The sequence below is a fragment of the Phaenicophaeus curvirostris genome, chromosome 7 (assembly GCF_032191515.1).
Source record: "Phaenicophaeus curvirostris isolate KB17595 chromosome 7, BPBGC_Pcur_1.0, whole genome shotgun sequence".
Lineage (NCBI taxonomy): Eukaryota > Metazoa > Chordata > Aves > Cuculiformes > Cuculidae > Phaenicophaeus > Phaenicophaeus curvirostris.
In genome coordinates, this window is record NC_091398.1 from 20,490,512 (window position 1) to 20,511,804 (window position 21,293).

General features: G+C 42.9%; 1 protein-coding gene across 1 annotated transcript in view; it reads left to right on the forward strand.

The window, feature by feature from the left end:
• The first annotated feature begins 4,839 nt into the window (after nt 1-4,839).
• Nucleotides 4,840-21,293, forward strand: part of TLK1 (tousled like kinase 1) — a 71,427-nt gene continuing 54,973 nt past the window's right edge. Inside the window, exon 1 of the mRNA XM_069861136.1 lies at nt 4,840-5,069. Coding sequence (XP_069717237.1) covers nt 4,955-5,069 — 115 coding nt within the window. The 5' untranslated portion in view covers nt 4,840-4,954. The remainder of the gene's footprint in view (nt 5,070-21,293) is intronic.

The window sequence follows — 21,293 nt, forward strand, 5'->3', positions numbered from 1 at the left end:
GGGTTGGAAGATCACCTAGATCCAACACCCTGGCACAGACAAGGACACCTTCCACTGGATCAAGTTGCTCAAAGCATCATCCAACCTGGCCTTGAACACCTCTGGGGATAGGGCATCCATGACTTCTCTGGGCAACCTATTCCAGCACCTCAGCACCCTACTGTAAAAAAATTTCTTCCTAATATCTATGCTAAATCTCCCCTCTTTCAGTTTAAAACCATTACCCAGGATCCTATCACTGCACTCCCTGATAAAGAGCCCCTCCCCAGCTTTCCTGTAGCCCCCTTTAAGTACTCGAAGACCACTATAAGGTCTCCCTGGAGCCTTCTCTTCTCTAGGCTAAATAAGCCCATCTGTCTCAGCCTGTCCTCCCATGGGAGGTTCTCCAGCCCTGTGAGCATCTTTGTGGCCCTTCTCTGGACTTGTTCTAAGAGATTCATGTCTTTCCTGTGCTGAGGACTCCAGAATTGAATGCAGTACTCCTGGTGTGGTCTCATGGGAGCAGAGTAGAGGGGCAGAATCACCTCCCTCGACCTGCTGGTCACAATACTTCCGGTGCAGCCCAGGATATGGTTTGCTTTCTGGGCTGCAAGTGTACATTGCCAGCTCACGTTGAGCTTCTCATCTACCAGCACCCACAAGTCCTCTTCAGGGCTACTCTCCATCCATTCTCCACCCAGCCTTTATTTGTGCTTGGGATTGCCCCAGCGCACGTGCAGGACCTTGCACTTGGCCTTGTTGAACTTCATGAGGTTTGCACAGGCCCACTTCTCAAGCCTGTCAAGGTCCGTCTGGACAGCATCTCTTCCCTCCAGTGTGTTGACTGTGCCACGCAGCTTGGTGTCATCAGCAAACTTGTTGGAGGTGCCTTCAATCCCACTGTCTTTGTCTGTGATGAAGATGTTAACACCGGTCCCAATACTGACCCCTGAGGAATGCCAATTGTCACCGGTCTCCACTTGGACATTTGGCTGTTGACTACAACTCTTTGAGTATGACTATCCAGACAACTCCTTATCCAGTGGTCCATCTGTCAAATCCATGTCTCTGACTTAGAGACAAGAATGTCGTGCAGGACAGTGTTGAATGCTTTGCACAAGTCCAGGTATTCCAGTGGCAAAGTTGAAAGCTCTCACAATTTTAATGTTTTTCAGGAATTTTTTGCTTGGCTTTTTTATCTTTGGAATAATGACATTTCATGATGCTTTTGTGTTCTTCAAGTGTCCTTGATTTGAGGCTTACTGCTGTGATAAACCTTGCTAACTTCCATTTGACACAGAAATAGCACATAGGCATTTCGCTTGTCTTCATTCTGATCTGAGAATTGAGGTCCTTTTCCTTAGCAGGTAGCAAAAATAAATGAGCTTTCTTAGGCTTCTCCTGGAGTCAAGCTTTCCCTTGTAGGCAGGTATGTGGCACCTTCTTCATTATCCAGTGCAATCCCACTGAAAGGCAATCTCCCCATATCTACTCCCTCCAGTTATGGCTGATGATGGTATGTAGTGTTTACATACGAAACCTTGATAGCCCACTGTTCTGCTCCTGAAAACGAGAAGGCAACAAAAAGGATCTAATATATATTATATTTTTTAAGAAGAATGAGTAGTACTTATTCAGTACTGTTTGAGTTTGATCTAGTTTTTAACATTTTAGGTGGGTGACACTGAGCTGACCACTCACCACTGAGAGAGAGACATTTATCCATTTGGCCACTGGACCACTAGGCTTTACTGCATAGCGAAGGCAGCGCATTGGAGAAAAATCATTATGTACATTTGTGATACTATGTAATAAGGGAAGCCTTCTAGAATGCATTTGGAAATTTCTAAAAGATATTAATGAAGATGTTCTTATCTCCTCGAATACTGTGTTCTGTTCTGGGCCCCTCACCACAAGAAGGATGTTGAGGTTCTGGAGTGAGTCCAGAGAAGAGCAACAAAGCTGGTGAAGGGGCTGGAGAACAGGCCTTATGAGGAACGGCTGAGAGAGCTGGGGTTGTTTAGCCTGGAGAAGAGGAGGCTGAGGGGAGACCTCATTGCTCTCTACAACTACCTGAAAGGAGGTTGTAGAGAGGAGGGTGCTGGCCTCTTCTCCCAAGTGACAGGGGACAGGACGAGAGGGAATGGCCTCAAGCTCCGCCAGGGGATGTTTAGGCTGGACATTAGGAAAAAGTTTTTCACAGAAAGGGTCATTGGGCACTGGAACAGGCTGCCCAGGGAGGTGGTTGAGTCACCTTCCCTGGAGGTGTTTAAGGCACGGGTGGACGAGGTGCTAAGGGACATGGTTTAGTGTTTGATAGGAATGGTTGGACTCGATGATCCGGTGGGTCTCTTCCAACCTGGTTATTCTATGATTCTATGATTCCTACTGTGATACCATTAAACTGGTAACACTGAAGCAATGCAGCTTTACAAATAAAGGGATACCTTAAAATCAGTGTCAGCTCTAGCAGGTTATGAAATTAGATTTTCTATGAACTACAGAGGGGAAATATACCACCTCCATGTATTTCTATAGTTAAATAGATTGTCTCATCTGGAGATGATCTATACAAATCACATTCGGCTTTCAATCTGTATCCAGAGTTCACAAAACCAAGAGCTACAGGTCTAGTAATCTGTGAAAAGTAGACCCCAGCCTGTATTTTGCAGCAGGTATCCATTTCTGCCAAGCAGCAGGTGCTGTGTTTAATGAGTGGGGAATCCTGCAGTATGTGCCCACTCACTCCTGGCCCCTCAGTGAGGTGCCTTCTAACACACGATGAGATACTGCAAAGATCTTATTATTTTTCATATTATTTTATGAAAATGTAAAAGACATTTTGGTATTTTTATGATACTTAAACTGCATGTCTGATACAAGAAGTAATGAATGGGATCTTCCTCTTCATATCCTGTTCCCCTAGTCAATGCGACTGACGCTTTATTTAAACAAGGAATCCCAGCCATATCAGTGCAATGACTTGTAGGCAACAGTTTGTAAGCAAAACGGCAGAAAGTACGCTTGTTTATGTATGGTTTTCTAAGAGTAGCAGGGGTTTGTATTAAGCAGATGCAAATGAGTATAAACAAAGAGACTGAATTTCTTTAAGTTATCGCTTCTCACTTGGCAGGTTTTAAACCCAGCATGCTGCAGCAGGATAGACTCATCAGGAAATGAGGTGGTGTTCGCTTATGCTGTAGGTCATGGGATTATGAGTATGTTTTGGTTTTAACCTTGCAAGAAGTTTCTATGCTAGCTGCTAAATAAAACTATTGCAGCCAGAGTGCATTAGCACTGTTTTACTTCACGCTGAAGTGTAACTTGCTTAGGTAAAGCCCGAGAAGTCTTCTCTAGGATCAAGTTCTTAAAAACAAGTAAGTCTTGGTTGAAGTATCAGATCGCTTCTCTCTGCCAAAAGAAAATGTATAGCTGTTACTAAATATATGTGCTGAACAGACTTCTTTAGCAAGTAAACACGCTAATTTTTACTTCACGTTAATACTGAATCGCTAAGAAACTTCCAGCTACGCCGTGTCCTCGTGGGCGGTGAAGATCTTGGATAATTTGACAGATGTCACTTTAAAAAGGGAAGAGCGTGCTGTGCACAGATCTGCAACCCAACATTAGTATCTATTCCTGCCGTTCTCAAATAAGAGGGGGGGAAAAGTAGGTTAGGAGGAGATGGCCAGGATGCCTCCACGCAGCAACCGCGACGTGAAGCGCTGCGCCTGCCTGACCGGATTTGCGTTCTGCGCCTATAAAGAAGTCGTAGGTCTGCAAACCACGGTATTCTTTTAAGGAACCCAACTCATTGTCACACCCTTTGTTCCAGAACAGACTTTGCCACGTGTGGAGGAGTGCGGGGCCTGCCACAAGGCTCCGCATGGGCCGCCGCGCCTTCCCCCACAACCCCGCCACCACGGCTGTGGTGGCGGGGTTGCGGGGGAAGGCGCGGCGGCTAAGGCGACGGGTAGACCTGGCCGCCCAGAATGTGTGTGTGTATATGGGGCGGGGGGCTCGCGGCGGTTGAAGTGATGGGTAGACCTGGCCGCCCAGTATGTGTGCATATGGAGGGGGGGTCGCGGCCGTTGAAGCGACGGGTAGACCTGGCCACCCAGTGTGTGTATGGGGGGGGTGTCACGGCGGTAGAAGCGACGGGTAGACCTGGCCGCCCAGAGAGTGTGTGTGTGTATATGGGGCGTGGGGGGCTCGCGGCGGTTGAAGTGATGGGTAGACCTGGCCACCCAGTGTGTGTATGGGGGGGGCTCACGGCGGTAGGAGCGACGGGTAGACCTGGCCGCCCAGAGTGTGTGTGTGTGTATATGGGGCATGGGGGGCTCGCGGCGGTTGAAGTGATGGGTAGACCTGGCCACCCAGTGTGTGTATGGGGGGGGCTCACGGCGGTAGGAGCGACGGGTAGACCTGGCCGCCCAGTGCGTGTATGGCGGGGGGGGTGCTCGCGGCGGTTGAAGTGACGGGTAGACCTGGCCGCCGAGTGTGTGTATAGGGGGCAGGGGGGGCTCGCAGCGGTTGAAGGGATGGGTAGACCTGGCCGCCCAGTGTGTGCATACGGGTAGGGGGACCAGGTGCTCGCGGCGCCGCCCCCCCGCCTCAGCGCGGCTACGGCTGGGCTGGGTCGCTCGGCTCGGCTCACGATCGTGTTTGCGCATGACCCCTCCCCGCCCTCCCCTCCCCTCCCCTCCCCGGCGGCGGCGGCGGCGGCGGGGAGGAGGAGGAGGAAGGTTAAGCTCAGAGACAGGCGGCTGCTCGGCGGCGACGCAGTGCAGAGGTGCGGGCGGGTGAGCCCCGCGTTCTCCTCCGCCCCCCCTCCCTCCCTCCCTCCCTCCCACCCACCCCCCCCCCATCCATCCCCTCCCCGCGCCGGGGTCGGGCCGGCCCCCCCCCCGGCCATGAGCTCGGCGCCGGGCGTCCCCCCGCCGCGCCGCCTCCCGGGCTCCAGGAAAGTAGCTTGATGAGTGTCCAAAGTAGCAGTGGAAGTTTGGAGGGGACGCCATCTTGGTCCCGGCTCTCCACGTCCCCGCCGAGCCTGCAGGGCTGTTCCGCCGCCCCCCGGCCGCCCCGCGAAGGTAACGGCGTGGGGGGAGCGGGAGGTCGGGGCGGGGGGTGGGGGGGGCGCCGGCCCGGGGCCTGGCCGGGAGGTTGGGGGGTGGGGGGGGGCACCCGCGAGTTTCGCCCGCCCTCCGTCGCGCCGCGGAGGAGAATGTTTTTCCTCCTCCCTCCCCTGCTCCTCCCCTCTCGTGGTACAGCGGGGCGTTGTGGGTGTTCGCGGGGAAGGCGGCGAGCGCCCGGGCGGGCATTGTCTGGGCAGCGGCTCCGCGGCCGCGGCAGCGCTCGGCGATCCCCCCCCCCCCCCGCCCCCTCCCCGGCACCGGGGCCGCCCCGGGAGAACTTTCACCGCCGGATAGTAACGTGCCGAGCGGCTGCGGGATTTGACTCGACTCGCCCCGGTCGGAGGGACGCCGGGTAGCGTTCCTGCAGCGAAACGTCACCGCCCGAGCAAGAAACTTGCTAACTTAAAATAGAAATAATAGCGAAAATGGGGAGCCTTTGTTGTTCGGCGCTTCCTGTGGCCGCTCACCCGCTGCTTTCCCTTCTTTTCTTTGGGTTTTTTTGGTTGATAAGTGATGTAAGGACTTGCTAACGGGGAGTCGGCACCCTGAAAGCACCGAGCGCCGTCCGGGTCTCTCCATTTTCCACGCCAGTAGTTGTCAGACTTGTATCACTCCGTGTCACTTTTGCACACGCTCCTGCAGGTAGATTGACATGAAATGCTCTAGAAAATACCTGAAGAGGGATTATGGTGTATGTTAAAAGATGCTGAGTAAAGTGGCAGGCATTTTGTGCTCGTCTTCGCCGGAAAACTGAAGCTCTTGGAAAAACCACAACCGATGGCCAAATATATAGTTTAAGTTTATAGAAAGTAGGTTTCCTTAGTGTCGCAACACTTGCTATGAATATGCACGCATAAAATATTCCCGTAGAGTGTAAACATGGGGATTTTTTGGATGTATTTCAGCTATCCAGCATAGGAGCCCGCAATGCTTATTGCAGCCTGATTTTTATATGTGTATTTATTTTAAGAAAAAATGGTGTTCCTCGAGTACCTCAATTTAGGCAAGGAAAAAACATTTTGTGAAATCGATTTTTAACACGTTGATGATGCTTTTTACTTTTTTTCCTTTTTACGGCTCATGCTGTTGGTTTTTTTTCCAGGTACTGTGATTTACATCCTCTAATACAGATTCAAGGGTTATAGAGTAATCAAAACCCTGGCGTGCGCTTGGTACTGTAATGTACTGTATTTGCACGGTGTTCCTGGGTCGTGATAATGGTGTGTCCTCACTAGGTAGTTCTGTTTGACAATCAGCATAAGCTGCCGGCCATGCTTGGGTTTGTATTTTGCGTTCGTGCTCAGGGGAGTTTATTGTCACACCTTGCTTTACGTAGGTATATTTTACAGTGAAGTATCTTGCCTGACAGCAGTAGGCCCTGAAATGTAAACACGTCAGTATGTCTGTGGGCAGTGGCTTGTGTACGTGGAAGAATGATGTCAGATCAAACTCATAAGTTTGCAGTATTTTCAGTGTAGTGTATTTATCGGAGTTTGCGCTCCCATCAGTTCTGAACTTGTCATGCTTTGGAGCAGTGCGTGAGGCTGCTGGCCCATACCGGATTCTTGCTGCTAGTGCCTGTGCTGGGTCTGAGTGGGTAATATTTCCAGATAAAGTGCGTTTGGCGCTTGGGCTGAGCTTGTGGCCTAGGCTGGCCTTCGGTTTAGAGGATTCAAATCCCTTTGCTTGGCTTCTGTGGTGGCCATGTCCATACTGCCTTTGGATGCACAGGCCTTTACTGAGCGCAGCCGCTGCGCTGTGGTTTGTCCGACCTGCCTATGGTTCACTATGAAAGTTTGACGTGAGCCCACATCTTGCCGATGGGCTTATAAAGGTTCTGATTCAATAAGAACAGAAACTCCCCAGGACCCTGATATAAGAAGTCCTAAAAATATTGTCTGAAGCTCTACTATTGAGAAAGCAAAAATAGCTGCTCTGGCATATGTAACTGTTGAACACAGTTACTTCAAAAAATTGCAATGCCTTGCCGGTATCAGAAAGGGACTAATTGTCAAACACAAGTGAAGTTACAGAAAATAATTAATCTTCTTTGAAATGCGCTACAACTTTGCAACAATGTTTTTCTTTGGGTGTTACTTTCTATATCTTGACTTACAGGTGCATCATGGCCTAGCTGCATGGATTTGAATTTAAGTTTTCATGTTTTTAAATGAAATGACTGGGGTGGACACGAATGCAATTTTGTCTGTACACTTCTGTTGCACTAGAACTGTCTCTTGTTTGCATGTCAGTATAGATCATGAATGTCTGAAGTTCCGTCAGTTGTTCTTTGTGTCATTAACGTATGTGTGGTCACTTCTTAAAGAGCCTTGTGGTAGATGCTATCAGGAATTCCTGAGGACCGTTATGCAGTATTTTACGTACAGTATGTGATTGTGTGGCTAAACCTTGTGCCACACTGCAGTCATTCAACTTCGTGTTTGAAGTTTATTGACTTTTGACTACTTTGTGTGTGTAAGTAAAAAGATGGAAGGACATAGCTGGGAAGTGCTATTTTGTAAAAGAGGGTGTTCAGGCCATTGCAGACAAGGCAGAGGGACAGAAGAGATTTGGGGAGATACACGAGAGTGCCTTGGAATAGCTTCTCTTTTAAGATGGGGAGCAGGGCCTCTGTCTGGTAGTCAAGCGTGATGCTTTGCAATGCTTTTATTTTTCATGTGTGCCGTTGGCTTTGAACCACTTTACTGAAAGCAAACCAGAATGCCTGGTACAGCTTTGAATTACCATGGCGGAATGTGAATTTCGGTTTTCAAATTTGAGCCCAAATTAACATACAGTGACAAAATGGTAAATAAACTCATGACATGTATTTGAAGTGCTTTGAAGAACTAGTGTTGTAGGTGTAGCAAATTTTGTTGGTGACTTTTAAAAAAAAGAAAAATTCATAAATGTATATTACTTGTCTTTATTGTTACCTAAATTGTGAAGGTAGTTGTCCATCTGAGCATAAAGGTGCAGTTGATTTTCTCCTCAAGTTTTCAGTCTAGAAAATGTTTCTAGATGCTGGGTCACTTATGCTACGAACAGTGTATTAGTCCATGGACATGAAAGTTACCTCATCTTATTAAAACTTCCAGGGTTGTTTTTATTCTGTTGTTTCTAGTCTAAAAACTCAGCTGCTTTACTTGTTTAACCAGCAAGTTCTCAGTAAGTTTGTTGGTTTTTATCATTCTGCTGTAGGTTTAGACATTTATGGGTTTTGCCCATTTACCTGGGAGCAGAGAAGAATAAGACCACTTTGCATTTAAAAATTATGGTGTGTTTTTACCGAGGGTGAGCAAAGCAATCATAAAAGATTGTTTAGGCTGACTGCAGCATGAGCAGGTGTTGCGTATGTTGTCCCACTGATAGGCACAGATTCTAGCTTGTGGAATTATTGGTGGTTCTGTTGCAGACGTGTTTCTCATAGTGAGACAATGCTTATGCCAAATTACTATGAGGTTTTATAGTGTACCCAAATGAGAAATGGGAAAATATGACCTTTTTAATGTGGGCCCTTATTTGAATCTGTTTTTCTGAAAGGCAAGTGCTGCAGAGAATAGAGCAAATTAGTGCTGGGGTTATTGTTTTATTTTGATTCTGTTTTAGTTTGACTAGAATGGAATTTCCCATTAACCTGTTCCTTTTTTAAATGGAGAGAGAATCAGTGACTGTATTTAGTTACTATATTTAGTATTATCTCCATTCAAATAAAAAGCTTATTATTATTATTTTTCTCATTCTTTTTTCCCTCTGTGTTTTTTCTTGTTTGCTTTTTCTTTTAGCAAGTAATTCTTTTCTTCAGGAAACTGAAGAAAACTTTCTTGTTAGTAATAACTCTGGTTTTTAATTAGTCTTGACATTGCTTTCGATTTTCTTAGAGCCTGGTAGTCCTAAATGTTTGCAAAAAACTGTTGGGACTCCAGGGAAAGGCTACTTTGTATATGTACATCACAATCAAAGTTAGGTCTGTAGAATTTGGCTGCCTGAAGAATGGAGATTACGGAACTATGACAGGTTTAAATAATCCTTTATGCTTTCTGTGTTTCTGATACGAGGTTGTGTTTTGCCATGGTATTTGCTCCCAATCCAGATTACTCCCATACTAAATTCCTTGCCTCCACGCTGAGTTTTTTATACAAGAAAAATGTTGAAGTTACTGAATTGTGTTTATCTAGCAGGGTATTTCCTGAACCGTAGCTCCCCTAAACATAAAAGGACACAAGAGGAAAGGGAAGAAAGGCTTTGTCTTTATGGACCTCATGAACTTCATCAACTTCTTTCTGTTTGGCTTGGTATGCTTCACCTGTAAAGTAGGAAAGGGGAAATATGGCTTGCTGAATTGCTTTGAGTGGAGGTGAAGATGGATAGAGCAAGAGGAGTGGGCGGGGTTTCTGTTGAGAGTGATGGTGCTTCAGTTGTGGTTGTTGGAGAGCAGTTAAATGGAAGCAGGCCACCAGAACATCACCCAGCTTTTTGGGTGGGCTTGCAAGTGGAAAACTTCTGGTGGTTGCTGACGATAACAAGGGACAAGTACTACACTTTGTGTTCAGTACGTAGGGATTGAATTCAGTAGTAGCTGAGAAGGGTTAGTGAGCGTCAGAAGGTGTTTTGGGTCCTGTGTTTCCCCCCTTCTTGACCCCATCTTTATCATGTTGTTCTGTTGAGGATAGAAACTAAGGGTCTGCTTCCTTCCCAGGCACCTTCTCTCTGCAACTTTTAATCCTTTCTTTTGTACCTGAGTAGGGCACCAGAATATGCCAGCAGAAAAATCCTATCCTGGGAGGATGCGGTAGGTGATGGGAACACGAATGCTTGTAAACTTTAATCGACCTCAGTCAAACTTAATCCCAGAAGAGGGGAGCAGAAGGGCTTCAGTGAGGCTGGACATGCTGGAGATGGACAGGGGAAGGCTGGGGCTCTGCGAGCCTTTCGGATGGGTCCGTACTGGAGGGATTGACTAAAATCAGAGTGATTATATTACTAATTTTAATCATGACTTAAATCAGCAAGCAGGAAATCCTGATTAAATAATTGTTTTTAATTTTATTTTACATTTGTACTTAATTATTTTTCCTAAAGAAAAGTTGATTCTAATTGGTCTAATTTGATCGTGCCTCTTGCTAGGCAGCGGGGTGTGCATCTATATGCATTTATTTAAGCAGTTATGCAGCTTAGATTCTTAATGTTTAAGAAACGTATTTCTCCATGCTTTAGACAGCTTTTAGCTAACTTTATTAGCTAAATAAAATGACTCCTAATTGTGCTAGATACAGAAGAAGAAACAGTTATATCCAAATGTGTTTTGCATTTAAACCAGATTCAGCAGAATTGTCTGTAGTTGGTAAGATGAATTATTTCTGGTCAATGCACCTTGCAAGAGTCAGACCTAATGGCTCAAATACAGTTGCTGTTTCTTCTTGTCCGTCATTTGGAAAAGAAAGCCAGGCTTTCCTGCTTTCCAGGTAGTCACTTGCTCTTTAGCAGTTCCGAGTGAACCAACTGTGGAAGTGGTTGGACAAATGAAGATGGTAGAAGTGATTGCTGGTGAAAGCTGGTTGACTGCTCCACAGCTCTAGTTCAGGTGACTGGATGGTGGCTGCCAGATGAAGGTTTGGCTGCTGGCACAGCATTAAAATTTACATTCTTTGAATGTATTTGTCCCTTGAATGAATTTAATACATCATAAACTTTAAACCTCACCATAGATTCTTACCAAGTTTAGCTTACATGTTTAATGCTGGAGCATATTTTTTAAATATGCAGTTAAGAAAAATTATTCACCTTGCGCTCCTTTTTAGCTTTAGCTGGAGAGGCACTGAGGCCTAGAAGTGTCCTCCAAGGATTTAGAGGGAAAGCTAGGGGTTGTTGGATGATTACACAACTATGACGGGAATCTGGTCACTTTGGAAGGGAAAACTAAATTTACTGGAGCTTTTATGTGAAACTGAATGTCATGGAGGAGGCAGGTATTCCCTGGGACCGCCTCTGCTTGCTGAGAGGGGAAGCAGGACCATTAAGCAGTGTATCTTGCATCGTTGTAACTGCACAGTTTTAAGTGGGTGGAAACTTAAAGGCTCTGATGGTTTCTTTATAAGGTCCTTAAGAACAAAGCGCTCTGCAGTTCAGATTTAGGAGATGAGGATGGTGATTAGAAACTCTAGAGTGCCTATTACAGGAAATGAAGCCCAACAATAATTGCTTGGAGATGGGCACATACTGGATTTCCTTTCCTTGGACTTCGAATACAGCTACACATGGAAAGGAAAAAAAAAGAAAAACATCTTTGTAGAGAAATAATATGAAATTTTGATACCTTTAGAAAAATCCCTTGCATGATGTCACATACATATAAACAATACATACACATGCAACCTTGCAGCTATTTAACTAATGTTATGACTGAACCTTGAGCTCAAAGCATATAGATGCTTTAAGCGCTGTGTCCTGCGGCTGTAGCTTCTGGTGGATTGCAAGTGTTTTTTTTTTTTGGTGAGTAATGGAACCTCTGAACTATATGCTTAAAGACAACAAATTGGAAAGTAACGTTAAATACACAAATAAATATTTACGTAGCTCTTCACAACTCCTGTAAGTCTGAAAGAATATAGTTTAGCTGCTGGTCTTTGCTTTGTGATTCTCTGCTGCACCTTTGATGACGCAGCTTAAACAGCAGAGGTGTTTTCCGTTTCTCTTCACCAACACTGAACCCTTGGAGCTCTTGATTCTATGAAGACAAACTCAGATGATGCTACAAGCAGGATTTCTAATACTTACTGCTTTTACTCCTGTGGCTTAGGCTAATCAGGCCTGTACACTGCATAGCTGTGTTTGTTAAGTATTGTTTTTTCCTAGTTAATGCTGTGTTCTCATAGGTTCCACAGTTTTGTCCTAAATTTTGCAGCTGTACTTCAGCTAATGCTGTTTAGATCGTCAGGGAGGTTGCAGTCTTTGCTGTTTCTTAGCTTATTCCTAGTAAAAGTGATAAGAATAGTAGCGTCCTTTAAGAAGTTGGTATTTTCATTATAAAGCAATTAAAAATAAAATCCACACATTATTAATAATATTCTCTTTAACATCAGTAGAAACATGTGTTTTAAATTAATATATACAGAATTATAATTTAAAACGTTTACTGGTTTAAGACAGGACAGATTTTTTTGTTTGGTTAACACTGGTGCCTTACAGCAGGCTTTATATTTTTCTAAGTGTTATCATTATAATGACCAGCTGGATTTGCACATAAAAGATCATAATGAAACCAGTTCTCTTAACAAATACGTTGTATGTGTGGTGAAAAGTAGAGTAACTTGGAAACAGCTTTGGGGTTTTGTCTTTTACAAATACTGTGTTACCTTACATAGGAAAAATTGGCACGCTGTTATGTCATGATTTTATTGGCAATTTCCTTTAGTCTTGATGGGTAATGATCTGTTTTTAACAGTTGTATTAAAAGATTTACCTGAAGTTTTGAAACTTTACAAAGTAGAAGTGCTTGGTGCTATTTTTTCATCATATTCCTCTTGGTTGTCTTTTGCCTTCCTTTTAAATAGCAGCTCTTATCTGAAGAGGAATAGCAGCAATATTTGATGACAACTAAGCCAGCATTTGCTGCCCTTTGAACTAGAATTTGTAGTGAGTAGAAAATGATGGCACTTTGTCTTAGTTCAGATCTGGTATTTAGAAGATAGTGTTATACTGTCTATGGAAGCAGTATGTGTTTCAAGCTACCTCTTTGTTTGGCATTGTGCATACTACAGGATGACGTCCGTACTTCAGAATAACTTTATGTTGGAATGAACACATTAAAATGCCACACACATTAATATGATTCATAGCTTAATTATAATGCCTTGTTTTCTGTTGTGATTGGTAACTTTAAGATCATCCCCAAAGACCATAAAGTCTTGGCTTGTGTTTTCTGATCATCCAGTTCCTTCCGGCTTCTTTAAGTAGTTTTATTCTAATTATTTTTTCAGGACAGGATCCCTTTTTCTGTGTGCTTTAGTATTGCCAAGCTATACCCAGGGAAGTGTCCTGCTTCCCTTTCCCAGATATTTTCCCCCTGGTGTGTGCACTTTGCCAGCCAGGTGAGAACTTGCTCTGTGGCAGGAACAGTAATGGTGGTCTTGGTGGTGTGATTATCTTCACAAAGTTTTTGTTTATTTGTTTGTTTCTTTTAGTTGTGATGGTGGTGATGATTATAGATTATTAAGAGTACATTTATCGGTACTAGTCACTATAGGGGTTTTGTTTGGTTGTTGGTGTTTTTTTTTCATTCTGTAAGTCAGTTCTTCCTTGTGCTGCCTGTTGTTTGGGAGTGGTTGCTGTGCCTTTGGTATGTGTTTTAGAAACTTTCTGATTGTTAAGTGTTGCATTTTGGTTTCAGTAGTTTTATTCACAGTACTGAACTATGATAAAAGGCTATCTAGGAAGTTTTCTACAAGCTTTAACTTTGATTGATATGGAGTAATTTTTGTTCTAGTACCTTTGTATTTAGTATTATGAAAAGCCATTATGAAGAGTGGGATTTTCATGTTTTAAAGTTACTACAGAATACAAATAGAATTCCTGAAGATGCAGGTTTAGAATTTTCAAATGAGATAAAAAAAGCACTTTTTGCTGTGCACGTTATGGCCTAATATGTGATTGCTTTTTGTGAATTTCATTGCCTATTTAATTTACCTCTACTTATATAATCAGATTGCATATTACCTCTTTCTAATTAAATTGTATTATTAAATGATTGTGATACTAATAATGCCTAAGAGGGGTAACACAAGTATTGAAACTATGAAAGGCAAACACCATTGTCTTTGCTTCCTTGGTAGGTGGTATTTTGTATTCTGCATCCATAGGTCTTTTCAGTCTCTTGCTTGTTACAGGCTGTCACATCCAGGATGTCCAAGTGGTTAGTATTAAGGAAGGGGCAATTTCAGATATCATGCATGCACACACATTTATATGTATACAAAATGTGTGTGTGAAGTCGTGATGAGCTGTCTGTTTAGTCATTAGGAATACTAATGTTGTTGTTAGGACATCCCATCCCCCATAGCAGTCTCATAAACAAGCTAAGCTTACACAGAAACTTCAGCTCCTTTTACTAAAAGGGTTCTAAATTCCTTTTGTCTGTTACTATAAAGTTCTTAAAAACTTGCTTCGTTTTTTTTAACTGTGTAATTTTGTTAAATACGCTGATGAGTATTGCAGTTGATACAAAATTTGGCTGCTAAATTAATTTTGCTAGTTTTCATAGAATCATAGAGTAGTTTGGGTTGGAAGGGACCTTAAAGATCATTCAGTTCTAACCCCTCTGGTTTTGCTATATCTTGAGTCTTAGCTTTATTTATTCCTGTTAGCTTTTAATCAGAAGAATAGAAACATGTAGTTCACAAAAAACCCAGAGTCTGGTTGTGTATTACATTATTTATTAATATTATATTTCTTTTATTTTTCTCCCCCTTTTTTACATTTGTGACATATATCCTAATTTGGGAATGAAATATTGAAGCTATGGCAACAAAATAGTTTCCAGTAAATGACCTTAATAGTGATTTCCCCCCACCCCCAATGTCGTGTGATTGAAAGTTGACCTGATTTGTTCTCTTGGCTAAATCGCAACGTGCTGTTCTCTCCAAGCTTTTCACTTGTTTTTCTCTTCTAGAGAAGTGCAAACAACAGGCACAGGTCTCTGCCAGCGTCTGACACCACCTTCCTGCTGTTTTCCTTAAATCTTTCTTTCTTCAGGTTTGTTCATATAAAAAATAAAAAAAAAAAAGAGAGAGAGAACCTGCTATTTTTGCCTTCTTTTTGTTGTTCTTGTGGCTTTGAAACACCATCTTTCTAAGGGAGATGAGTGATAATGCAGCAGTACCAGTGACTGTCAGAAGTTGGAGGATTTGGCTGTGCGCCACCATCCCTGTGACTCTCTGGGTGAGATGTGTGCTCTGTCCTATATGAGGTCCTTTGGCCTGCCTCCTCCCCTTCCTGACTTGTGATGGGCCGCAAGGGTGACCTCCAGTATTGTCTTGCTCCTTTGCTTCTCCATGCTTCTCTAAACAGTCCTTTTCCTCCTCCAACTGTGGTCCCTGTGGTTAGCTTTCACTTGTGCATGCAGTTGATTTTGCTGGAGGGAGGGTAATCTGGTGAAGGGAGTGGGCTAATGAGGTAGGAGGAAGAACCTTCCCAGTGTTCAAGTGTCAACTGCCCTCACTGAGCTGGAGGTGACACAGTTTTGTAAGGATGCAGCCAGGAGTTTCTCCCCTTGTGTCCCATGGCCCATCACCATGTGGGAGCCCTCCAGCTGTAGAGCTATCGGTGATGGTGGATGCTTTGTGCAGTTAGGAGTTCACAGCCACGTATGTGTGTGTCTTGAAAGACTGAAGTGGAATATTGGTTTACCTCAGGTGTCAAAATTCTGCTTGGCACCACTTGAGAAAAGGTGAAATGCAGTTATAAAATTGTGGATAAAAGTCCAGATGAGGTTTTTTTTTTTTTAAATAACAGATTCCGTTAGTGTTTTGATCTTTAATAATGGTTATGTTTTTTAGACTTTAAGTTAAGATAGGTCAATACAATTGCTTTTTGTTACATCCATTTAGTCACTGAATCTGTTGGGTTTGCTCTATAAATAATCCAAAGGTACTGAGCAGAACAGTTCATTTCTGGCAAAATAAGACATTTTCAGTGCGAGTTCTCTCGTTTGGTAAATAATCATAATGGCATGCAATACTCAGTACATGCTACAGAACACTTTGTTTTATGAAAGCAGTAGATGAAAATAGTGAGTTAGTGATTCAGGTAACTGCCAAGATAGGTAGTGTGACCAGCTGTTAGGGATGTAAATGGGCTTCATGACAGACCAGACTGATCTTCTAACAGTTGTACCAAAGCCTGTGTGGTGTCCTCAGCAATTTGTGTTTGTGCATGCCACTTCATATTTAGAAGTTTTTCTTTGTGTAGGCTTCCATCATATATATCTATTAACTATGGCAATGCGGTACCTGCATTGGCTGCCTCTAGGGCACGTAGGATCCAGTGGCCATAGGTCCTGCTGGGCATAGGCAGGGCAAGGAGGGTGTCCTCCAACCTACCTTTTTTTTACTTTTATTCTCTGAGAATTTCTATTGGTGAAACTTTTTATTTCCTGATCAGTTTTTATTCAGTTGCTTATACTAATTCTTATATTTCAATTGTCTTTTCGTGGCAGAGATAGATAGCCCGCTAAAGCAGCAGGCCTGGGGCTGCTGAAGGAAGAGTGTGGTGTGCGTGGCGGGTACTGCTGCCTGTGTGCAGGGTTTTAACCTCTCGGGGTTTTAACCCTGTCTGGCCATACAGGCACTGGTCTCATTTGGACTTTTCTAACTGACGGAAATAAGCCTGTCTCAGTTCTGGATACTCAAAAGTCCATTATAGATTTGTTGATAGTTGGTTCAGTTTTAAAAAGAGCTCCCATGTGGTTAGCACAGGGGTAACTAAACACTAAAGTCAGAAGTATGGAAGCAGTCATTTTAAATATATGCTAGGTGAAACACATCCTGATTTGTCAACTATTTTGGTCAGGTGTGCTACTACCTCCTGGTAGCACCGGCTGTTCTGTCTCCATCAGGCTGGCTGTACAAGCAGGCTCCAGGAAGCCCACTTCAGCCATCCAAGCAGTTTAATGGTCCTCCTTTGCCTCTGGTGTGAGCTATTTTAAGGAAAAGTCCTGCTTTACCTCCTGTCACTTAGGGGAAAGAACTTGGATCACACTTGTTCTTGCTCAAATTACAGCCTCAGTGGTTCACAGAATCCAGTGTAGAGTCCGTATCCTTTCATCAAGAAGAAATGTGGTTAGTTTTGCAAGGCAACAAGTGCTGCAAAGCTGAGTGTTCAGGTGCTCCCACATAGTGGATTATGTTAATTGCATGTAAGTATTTTTACTAGTGTCTTGAAATACATTTTGATTATATACCTGAACATATTTTTTTTTCCCTATTTGCAATATCAAGGATTTGTATGTCTGCCCATTCCTAATTTCTCATTGCCCTTATGGCTTTATGTTACAAAACTTTGTTCAGGTGATCACGAACTTTATTCCATGAAGTCTGTTCTTTGCTCAGCCTGCAAGATGGACAGTGTTGAAAGGAATGAAAATCTCTTCTTTCTTCTAAAACTTTAATTTAAGCGGTAGTATAGCAGAAAAGAAAGGCAGTTTAAAATAAGTTGGTAAGTGCTGGATAGAAGTGGCTGTAATGCAGATTTCGTTAATGATAATGCTGAGCAACACTAAAACTGAGTTTTTGACTGATGGTTACAGAGGATGTTTGTCTGTTAACTGGGTGGGTGCTGAGTTTTTAAAAATGTTCAGTACACAAAGTTGCAACTGAATTCAAGGTATGCTGTTGGTAGCTGTGCTGTAAGAAGGATGAGTATGAAGTTGTAAAATATTTTTCCCCTTGGCCTTAAACTTGATTTTTCACCAATTCGAGTGTGATTTCATACAAATGTAATTTTTACCCTATCTGTAGGATGGGAGCAATGCTGTGAGGTGCTAGGAAAATGTAGATGTAGTCATTAACATGTCAGCTTTGTGTGTGTGTAATTTATCTATTGAGAGCTGTATTCTGAGAGGCTCCTTCTTGTGAGGGACTTGGAGGAAATGTGTTCTTCCCCTACTCAGTTAAGCTTGGATTGTCTTGTCAGTGCAGAGCCTGCTGGTTTAGTTGTAAATATAAAAAAAAAGGAAAGAACAACCACAGAAACACCTGAGGAACAATCTCTCATTGACTGGTTCTTTGAGCATGGCTGAACTACTAGACAAGGTACCCACAAGAGGAAGACAGTGGTGGCATAGCCTGGCTCTCTGCATGAGCTGCCTACTGGTGTGGTGTTTTCCTATGAAGCTTGTGATTCTGCAGTCTAAATCTCCTACTGTAAGGGGGAGTTTGTTTCAATTTTTAGTAATTCCAGTGCTGTGCATGCCATACAGGTATTTTGAAAAGAGGAAATTGACTGTGTTATTTGAGGTTAATACCTTTTTTCTTAAAATAGTGTAGTTCAAAATTGTTGATTAGTCTTGTGGTTATAGTTAGAGGTGAATTGTCCCAGTAGAGGTATATTAAGCTTTTTACATTTTTTGTGTTAAGCTGTGGCCTCACGTAAGTATTTGGGGGTTGAAATTGCATTCAATCACAACATTATGATTCAAGTAGATTAATACATTGGAAAGACTTGGGATATTTTGTTTAATTTCTTATTTGTGTCATATAATCCAAGAAAAATATAGGTTAAAAGTTGTGTACTGTGATCAGCAGTTTATTATGCCCTGTATGCTCCAGGGAGCCAAGTGCTCAGCCTTGAGGGTCAGTGGGCTGTCTGCGCTGGCGAGATCTGCAAGATCATGAGGGCAGAATGGCAGTGGGAACTACAGAAGTAAGGAGATTAGGAAGTTCAGGGAATTAACAACTGAATCACACTCCAATTGACACAAATACAGCTTTCAACTACCAAATGACTGGTATTATAACTCTGAAAAGTAAGGTACATTTATTCTATACAATTGTTGGGGGTCGGGGGAGGGAGGGAGTGGGGCTGGACTAGCTTTCTACTATATAGGTAACTTGCATAGAAATTTATTTGGGGAAAAGGTGGACAATTTGCATTTGCTCCTTCATAGTTTGCTTTTTCTGAGGAATGAAAGTGACAACCAAAAACCCTGTGGGACAGGGCATTGCTCACTCTTCCTGCTTGGTAGGTGACCTTTGCTTTCAGCTTCCTTTTCACTCCTTCCTTAGATAGCAGCAACTACTGTTTATTTTTGATATGTGCGAACGGCCCATGCCATTTTAAATTTTTGCAGAACAGCCATTTCGTGGGCTCGAGAGTTTAGAGCTCCCGATTTGTTTCCTTATAACTGAATACAGCAAATGAAATTTGCTGTACTTTCTGATATTTCTCTAGGTAGATGTTTCTTCTTCAGGACTGCTCCAGGCTTTTAGTGCTTTTCAGCAAATAAATAGATGGAGAGATGGAAAGTAGTGAACTTTTGTTTAGTGTGAGATGCACTTTTTAAGAATATCACAGAACTTGTTATCTTGTGACCTATTAGCCTACATCACCAACAAGTGACCCATGAACTTCCAGCGTGCGTCTCGCTGCCTCTTCCCCAGGAGGACAGGGAGCATCTGGTTTTGCAGCAAATGAAGCTGAAATAGGCAAATTCTATTTCTTCCTTTCTGTTTGGATACCTTTTACAGAGCTGTCTGGAAGCAACAGTAATTGCTACAGATTCCTCTACACAGAGATGAAAAGGGAGCTGGTAGAGATGGGCAGGCAGCACGTCACCTGCATCTGTGCAGCGCAGGCTGTGTTAGTTTTTATCTCTCTTGACGTAATGTTGTGTTCGAGGTAGATGTTTGCTACGTAGGAAGACAGTCTTTTAGTGTTTCTGCCACAGATATCTTGCATAAATTTGGGCAAGGCATTAGGTGCTTTCTGTAAAATATAAATAGATTTTTCTTACTTTATAGAGTGGATTGTAAGCCTAAACTTCTCACCTGTATTGTATATTTGTTTATTGATTGTAGTAGTAGTACAGTGCAACATAGCAACACTAATACTGCCTTACGGGACACTAAGAAAGACTTTTTTACTTTTGATTGACCGAAGATCTCCAGTAGACTAAAGCAACCCAAAAGAATGCCATCATATTTTCTTCTAATCTTCCTTCTAACTTGGTAGCATGCAGTCACAAAGCAATGCATTTAGTGTAGCTTTTCCTTAACCAGGACATTGTTCTTAACTGTGAAAAAAGGTTGCTGCTTTTGACCTTACGACTGTGTGATGAATCTTCCTTTTCCAGGAGAAAGCTGCGTGGAACCTAGACAGGATTGTTTAAGGCTTTATGGGAAACCTTAGAGAGGTTAGTATGACATTTATGCAGGCACTGACTATAGTGGTCGGGGATGACAAGAACCATCAGTATCAGTTGGCTATCAAGTTGCAGCCAAAACTGACAGTTGTCTTGGACAAAACTTTATTGAAAGCCCCGTAAATGAGTGCTTTGTATCTCCGATTATTCCGTCACTGTAGCAGATGTTCACATCAGATACTGTCATTAAAAAAGAGTTCTACTGAAGATGTATTTGTTTTTCAGTGTCTATACATTTGTTCTAAATGGACTAAATGCTTAGAGCAGTACTTTAGACAGCGCGAGTCAACTAGGCAATAAACCTGCACTTGGTTGTTACTACTTTTAGCTATGAAGAGTGCAAAATGGTCAGTGAAGGCTATGTCAACAAACCTACTTCTCTGAAACACCCTGGCTCTGCCAGTTCATTATTGAGAGTGGAAGTTGGTGGTGTTGAAAAGCCACCAGAATCCTTCCGTTAAATCTGAACCTGTTCCTTGACCACTCTTGGCAGTTCAGAACAGTCTAGAGAACAATTACAAGTGAGTAATCCATTTTTTTTTTAAAAAATAGGAAAATAGGACCCTAGGGATTATATAGTGCCATGTTTTAAAGGAATGGATACCATTCCCTATAAAGGACGTGTTCAGGTACCACCCATCTAGTTTGTATATGTTCAGAGTGTTGACTTCTTTGTCAGGCTTGTTCTGCGTGTGTTGTTGTAGCTAACAATTTGAGAAATCTGTTTAGCAATTTTTTTGTTGTTTAAGCTCTTAGTTTTATGAATTCAGAATAAGTGTTTTTAAGCAGGACATTTTCAGAAGGGGTATTATTCACTGATGCTACTTTTCTGTGGAGTCATTTTTATAGTGGCTTTTCTGTTTGGTTGATGGATGAGTGCCCTCATGATGGGGAAGGATCTTGTAGTTTGAAATTTTGATATTGGAAGTACACTCTGACCTTACCTAACTCAGTATTGTTTTTAGGAGCCTGGAGAAGGGATTATGGGATGTGGAGAGGAATTTGGGATGTGGGGAATTCTTCTTCCATGTGGACTGTTCTGCTCTTGTGCACAGCAGGTGGTTATGTTACTATACCCATGAACTGGTCTGTGGTATGCAGTTTTCTTCTAGTTAAGGTGTGTGGTGGAGAGGAGAAAATACAGTGATACATTGCCTCCTTACTGCTGTTGAGGGGTGACAGTTGGAAGACAAACAGCTTTCAAGATGCTAGTAATATTGCAAGTTCTTTCGGTTGTCCTTTTCACCTTTATTCATGACGCTAAA